Source organism: Galeopterus variegatus, unplaced genomic scaffold (genome assembly GCF_000696425.1).
Source record: "Galeopterus variegatus unplaced genomic scaffold, G_variegatus-3.0.2 Scaffold22, whole genome shotgun sequence".
Lineage (NCBI taxonomy): Eukaryota > Metazoa > Chordata > Mammalia > Dermoptera > Cynocephalidae > Galeopterus > Galeopterus variegatus.
This window is the reverse complement of record NW_007726133.1, coordinates 1,065,113-1,072,120: the sequence shown is the minus strand read 5'-3', so window position 1 is coordinate 1,072,120 and position 7,008 is coordinate 1,065,113. Positions and strand designations below refer to the sequence as shown.

Below are 7,008 nucleotides of genomic sequence, written 5' to 3'. Positions count from 1 at the left end.
GAGTGGAGAACAACTTTATGTTTATATAAATAATGTCGTTCTGCCCTGTAAATAAGGTTCAAAATATCAAATAACCATGGGAAAAGAGGGAATTCAGAGAAATGAATGCTAAGAAAAAAAAAACTGTGTCTTTTAAAATTTTCCTACAGCTTACGCAGTTTTAGGTCTCAACATGGCTTCAGTCCTGCTCACTCCAACACTGGCTTTTGCTAGGAACATGGAAATATCATCTATATGAACAAGAGAGAAAGTAAAATGTTTTTTGACAAGATGTAGGTGAGTGAATAGATGTCTCAGGAGAAATTCTCTGTGGAATTTATCTTCTGATTGACTCTCTTTTTCAATAGATCATGAAACAAGTTCAAGGTCAAGGAAATGGTCGAGGCAAGCAGGAATATGAATGGACCAGAAAAAATGTTAAGAATTGCTTAGAAGAATAACAGAGCACCTTCAACAGAGGTGGATTTTCATGAACTGAAAACGAGAGATGACAGCATGCTTGTGTTTTTTCCTTTAGTCACATTTAGTGGCCCAGGACAGACGAGAAAGTTTAGATTTGACAAAGGTCATGGTTTAGGTAGATAAGAAAAAGAATGGGGGCAAACTTATTGAAAGTATACCCATGAGAGTGATTGCAATGATTGACCATGAAATTTAATCTAGTTAAGTAGGGAAGTGGGGGGACAGGGTGAGATGGTTAAGGTCAGGGAAAGGTGATAGGATTAATAAACTGTAGGTGCAGTGAGTTCGATTTTTGAAAGACTTTTTGAGTTTATTCATTAGACAAAGTGGCCTGGAATATGAGAGCTGGTGTTCAAAAAGTATGTTTGAAATTCAGATTATGGTGGGATGTCAGTTATCATTAAAGACCCGTTGAGTTGTAGCATGGAGGTGAGAGGCTGGGAATAGGCTGGAGACATGATCACTGTAGGAGATCCTTCCCACCACGAGGAAGGTAGATCTGTTTGCAAGAGTCCAGGCCATTAGGTTATTCCTTGAAGGAGAAGGGGCTATTCGTAAGAAAGTTGGTAGGTTTCAACCAAATGCTCACGATCTAATAGGAAGATTGACTGTGTGGCAGCCAAGCCCACATCGTAGGTGACAATGCATGTCTGAAAGCCGCTGTGTCGGGCCTACAACCACAGCTGCGCAAGGCCCAGGGTGTTGCCAGGTAACGAGGTCTGCACGGCCCCGCCCACTTCCGGTCTCCAGGCTGGGGCTGGGCAGGCCGCCCTAGGGCTTCCATTCTGGCTCTGGGGCTGGAGTCTTCGACGAGCCGTGTGGCCAGGGCGGAGGGGCAGGACAGGTGGTTAGGAACCCCAGAAACACCCTGGTCTGACTGAAGGACTGCAGCCTGCACGGCAATGAAGAAGCTTTTCAGCTTCTGGAGGAGGAAGGTTGACTTAGCCGGCCACTGCTCAGACCTGCCCACAGGCTGGGGCTACAACCTTCAAGACAAGAGTTTAAGGAAATTTCACAAAGCTGCTTTAGTCGGGGATTTGGAGAAGCTGAAGGACTACCTTCAGCTCAAGAAATGTGATGTGAACATGCGGGATAAAAAATACAGGTGACTGGAGCTGAAGAGTCAGTGGGCGGCAAAGGGCAGTGTGGAAAGGAAACAAGGGCCCCTGGGTCCTCCAACCAGAAACAAGATGTGTCCAGTCTGTTTGATACTGGTTGTCACTCTGGCTTTCCCAGAGCAGAGAGATTTCCTGGTAACCACGGTCATCCATGTTGCCATTAATGATATGATTTTATTCTTTTTCATGGCTGAGTAGTATTCCACTGTGTATATACCACATTTTCTTCATCCATTCATCTGTTGGTGGCTGCTTAGGTTGATAACATATTTTGGTTATTGTAAACAGTGCTGCAGTAAGCTTGGGGGTACGGGTATCTCTTTGTATACCTATTTCCTGTCCTTTGGATAAATACCTGGTATGGGATTGCTGGATTATATGGTAGTTTTATTTTTAATTTTTTGAGGAAGTGCCATACTGTATTTTGTAATGACTGTATTGCTTTCTATTCCCACAAACAACTTACTAAAATTCTCTTTTCGCCACATCCTCACCAGCATTTGTTGTTTTTTGTCTTTTTCTCAAGGCATTTTTAAATTTCCATTTTGGTTTCTTCTTTAACTGTATGGTTGTTCAAGAGTGTCTTGTTTACTAGTCAAATTATTACTGTAAGAAAGACCAATTTTACTGATTTTTCAAATGAAGGGAGTTAAAGCAGGTAAAAAACTGTAATAGTCCCATGAGGACAGTTATTAAATACAGAGAAAGAGGCTCATGTTAAAAGTAAAATCATATTCAGACTTTAAAAAATGAAAAAAAAGTGTCTGGTTTAATTTTCAAATATTTGAATTTTCCAGTTTTTGTTCTGCTATTGATTTCTAGTTTCATTTTATTGTGATTCAAAATATATTTGGTATAATTTCAGTCTTTTTAAAATTTTTAAGACTTTTTTTGTGACCTACCATGTGGTTTATCCTGGAGGAAGATCTCTGTGCACTTGTGAAGAATGTGTACAGGAGTCCCCCTTTATCTGTGGGGAGTACGTTCCAAAGCCCCACTGGATGCCTGATACCATGGATACTACTGAACCCAATACAGTCAAGTGTTGTGTAACCATGGGAATCCATTCTGAGAAATATGTCATTAGGTGATTTCATTGTCATGCATATATCATAAGTGTACTTACACAAACCTAGATGGTTTAGCTACTACAAACCCAGGCTATGTGGTATAGCCGTATACAACCACTGTTGTCTATGTGGTCTGTCATTGACTGAAACATTATTATATGGTGCATGACTATATAATATGTTTTTTCTGTACATACACACCTATGAATATTTATGAATTAGGTACAGTAAGAGATTAACAACAATAACTAATAAAATAGAAAATTGTAACGATATGCTGTAATCAAAGTTATGTGAATGTGTTCTCTCTCTCAAAATATCCTATTTTGCTGTATTCACCTATCGTTGAACCATGGTTGACCTCCAGTAAATGAAACCAAAGAAAGTGAAAATGCAGATAAGTGGGGGACTACTGTATTCAGGAGCTGTAAGGTAGAATGTTTTGTAAATATCTGTTAGGTCTATCTGATCTATAGTGATATTCAATTCCTCTGTTTCCTCATTGATCTTCTGTCTGGATATGTGTCCATTTTTCAAGTGGTTATTGAAATCTCCTTGTATTATTGTGTTGTCGTCTATTAGTCCCTTCAGTTCTGTTGATGTTCACATTATTTATTTAGATGCTCTGATGTTATATGCATATATATTTATAATTATTATATCTTCATGGTGGGTTAACCCTTTTATCATTATAAAATGTCCTATTTTGTCTCTTCTGACAGTTATTGACTTAAAGTCTATTTTGTATGATACTCGCCTAAGTATAGCCACCTCTGCTCTCTTTTGGTTACCATGTGTATGGAATATCTTTTTCCATCCCTTTGTTTATAGCCTATTTGTGTCCTAAATCTAAAGTGAGTTTCTCATAAAGAATATATAGTTGGGTCTTGTGTTTTATCTATTCAGCTACGCTGTGTATTTTAATTGGGAAATTTCATTCATTTACATCTAAAGTAATTATTGGTAGGGAAGGTTTTACTATTGCCATTTTGTTAGTTGTTTTCTATTAGTTTTGTAGTTCTTTTGTTTGTCTTTTCCTTTTTTGCTATCTTCATTTGTGCTTTTTTAAAAAATAATATTTATATGCTTCAATTCCTTTCTCCTCTTTTGTGTAACTTATATAGGTATTTGTATGTATGTGTTTACTTTGGGGCTTACATAAAATATGTTCTAATTATAACAGCCTATTTTAAGTTGTTAACAAAATAAGTTCAATAGCATACAAAAGCTCTGCACTTTAACTTTCCACCTACACTTTGTTATTGTTGTCACCATTAATACCTATTCATATTGTGTATCTTTTAACATATTTTTTAGTTATCATTATTTTTAATACTTTTGTATTTTAACTTTTCTAGTAGAATTAAAAGTGATTTAGTCACCACTGTTACAGTAAAACTGTATGCTGTTTTTTCTATATATTTACCTTTACCAATGAGTTTTATATTTGCTTATGCTATTATGTTGCTGTTTAACATCCTTTTATTTCAATTTAAAGAACTCCCTGTAACATTTCTAGTAATACAGATCTAGTGGTGATGAACTCCTCCAGCTTTTGTTTGTCAGAGAAAGTTTTATTTATACTTTATTTTGAAGGATAATTTTGCCAGGTATAGTATTCTTGGTTGCTAGATTTTCTTTCAGCACTTTGAATATATCATTCCACTCTTTCTTGACTGCAAGATTTCTGCTGAAAAAAACCCAATGGTAATCTTATGAGGGTTCCCTTGTGCATGATAACTTGCTATTTTTTTGCTGTTTCCCAAATTCTCTTTGTCTTTCACTTTTGAATTTGTGGCTGATTTCTTAGTTCCTTGGAGCACATAGATTGGCGCTGAGATTTTTATTAGGGGTTTAACTGTCACAGTAGATTTTAGACTTCAACTGGAAGGGTAAATTATTTAGCAAGGGTATAGCAGCCATTTTTGGAAGACCTATTGGGAATTACCCAAATGCCCTTTACTTTCTCTTATAGAGAGTAGTATTTTTTAAAAATTAATTTAAAAAGAAAACTGGTGTTGGAGAGAGAGGTAGGTTTAAGATTGGGTGGAAACCAAATTGTTAAGACATGTATAACAGTGCATGAAGGAGACAGATCAAAAGGTTTGCAAGGATTTGCTATGCTATTGCAAGGAGTTATTTTAGGTGGCCTTAAAGTGATTTAGCCATGAATGTTTGGTTTAGGGCTAGAAAAACTTTCTATTACATAAGAAATTTCATTCTTAAGCCAAATTGTCACCAGATATTTGCTTGGTAAGGATGGAATCACAGCAAAGTAAGTTAAATAGTTTTGAAGGATATTTCATTTAGACCATGATATCTGATGAATTATTTTTGTCCTACAACAAAGTATTCCTTTGCAATGACTAGAAAGTATGAGTTCCTTAAATTCAGATGGTCTTTTCCATGGAAGATGTTAATTAACTATGGATAACTTCTGGTTCCATTCTGTCATCCAAGCTGATGGTCCTCTTACTGATTATTGACTTTCTTTGGCTAGAGAATAATATAATTGATTAGGATTCCATTTTTTATATTGAAATTATATTACAGTCTTGCCTTCCAGAGATTACATTTAGATAACCTAGACTGGAATGTTAGCATTCCCAAATTGTTCAAAGCTGTTTTTATATTTTCCTGCTTTACTTCCATAGATGGTAAGTCATACCATTGTGCATGAGGTTTGTCAGTTTAGATCTTTGAAAGTTACCTCACTTTCAAGTTTTTGAGGGCCACATTTTTGCTACTTCTATATGACAATAACAGGTCTATTTAGTTACCCATAAAGTACTTCTGAGGACATAAAGTGAAGCAGAGAAATAGCATCCAGAGTTTCTTGTTTGGGACATGAGCTATCTAAATATGGACACTTTATAATAAAATTATCTGAAAGTAAGTGTATCATAAATTATCTGAAACTGCAGAGTTTAAATGAAGCTAATTAGTGTTCTGTCGTACTTCATGAATGTTTGCTTGGTATCTGCTAGGCCACTTAGAGTAGGGTTCTTTGAGGAGTGGAAATTAGTGCAGTAATTTAAAATTAGGTTGATATGTACAATTTAGAGAGTCCTAAGGCATCTTCATCTTTGTGTTCATCTCTCAGATGAAAATACCAACTTTAATAGCTAGGCAAAGAGAGAGCAATAGACAATTAGGAATAGCATGCCATCAAATAGGCAATATCCCTTATTCCTATTATCCATGAGACGTATATTAAGTTTTGAATATTATTTCTAAATTTTATTGTGATGCCTAATTTTGTCATCCTTTCCAAGGCCCAGACACCATTTTGATGTTTGAAAAAACCTGTTTTAAATTTATTAGAGTTTCCTTTGAAGAGAAACTAGTTAAATATTTGATCTTCGAGGCACTTGCATAGCCTTTTAAATTAAAAAAGTTATAATTAATAAGTTTTGTGTAAATACAGGCACATGTCACTTAACAATGGGATACTTTCTAAGAAATGCATCATTAGGTGATTTTGTCCTTATGTGTTTCGTCATTTGTACTTACACATAGATGGTATAGCCTACGATACACCTAGGTTCTATGGTATAACCTATTGCTCCTAGGCTACAAACCCGTACAGCATGTTGCTATTCCCAATACTTTAGGCAATTATAACACAATGGTATTTGTGTATCTAAACATATCTAAACATAGAAAAAGTACAGTAAAAATATGGTATAAAAGACAAAAAGTGGTGTACCTATATAGGGCACTTATAAATGGAGCTTGTAGGACTGGAAAATGCTCTGGGTGAGTCAGTGAGTGAGTGGTTAGTGAATGCGAAGGTTTAGGACATTAAAGTACACTACTTTAGATTTTACAAATTCTTTCCACCTAGTCTGCACTAAATTTATAAAAAAATGCATTTACTTTCTCAATAATAAATTAACCTTTGCTTTTTACTTTATAAACCTTTAAATTTTGTTAACTTGTGACTATTTTGTAGTAACACTTAGCTTAAAATACAAACACATTGTACAACTGTACAAAAGTATTTTTTCTTTATATCTATTCTATAAGCTTTTTTCTGTTTAAAAATTTATTTTATTTTTTACTTTTTAAACATTTTTTTGGTCACAAACAAAGAGACAAACACACACATTAGCCTAGTTCTACACAGGGTCAGGATCATCAATATCACCATCTTCTATCTCCTCATCTTGTCCCACTGGAAGGTCTTCAGGGGCAAAAACATGCATGGATCTGTCATCTCCTATTATAACAATGTCTTCTTCTGGAACACCTCCTGAAGAACCTGCCTGAGACTCTTCATAAGGTGGTGTCACTCTTTTCAGAAATATGGCCACGGTGATTTGCTTTTGCTTGTTTCCCCCCCCCCCCCCCCCCCC

General features: G+C 35.8%; 1 protein-coding gene across 1 annotated transcript in view; it reads left to right on the top strand.

Moving 5' to 3' along the window:
- Window positions 1–1,364: 1,364 nt before the first annotated feature.
- ANKRD7 (ankyrin repeat domain 7) overlaps window positions 1,365–7,008 on the top strand; it is a 68,568-nt gene continuing 62,924 nt past the window's right edge. The window contains exon 1 of the mRNA XM_008568270.1: window positions 1,365–1,567. Within this exon, the coding sequence (XP_008566492.1) occupies window positions 1,365–1,567 (203 nt within the window). The remainder of the gene's footprint in view (window positions 1,568–7,008) is intronic.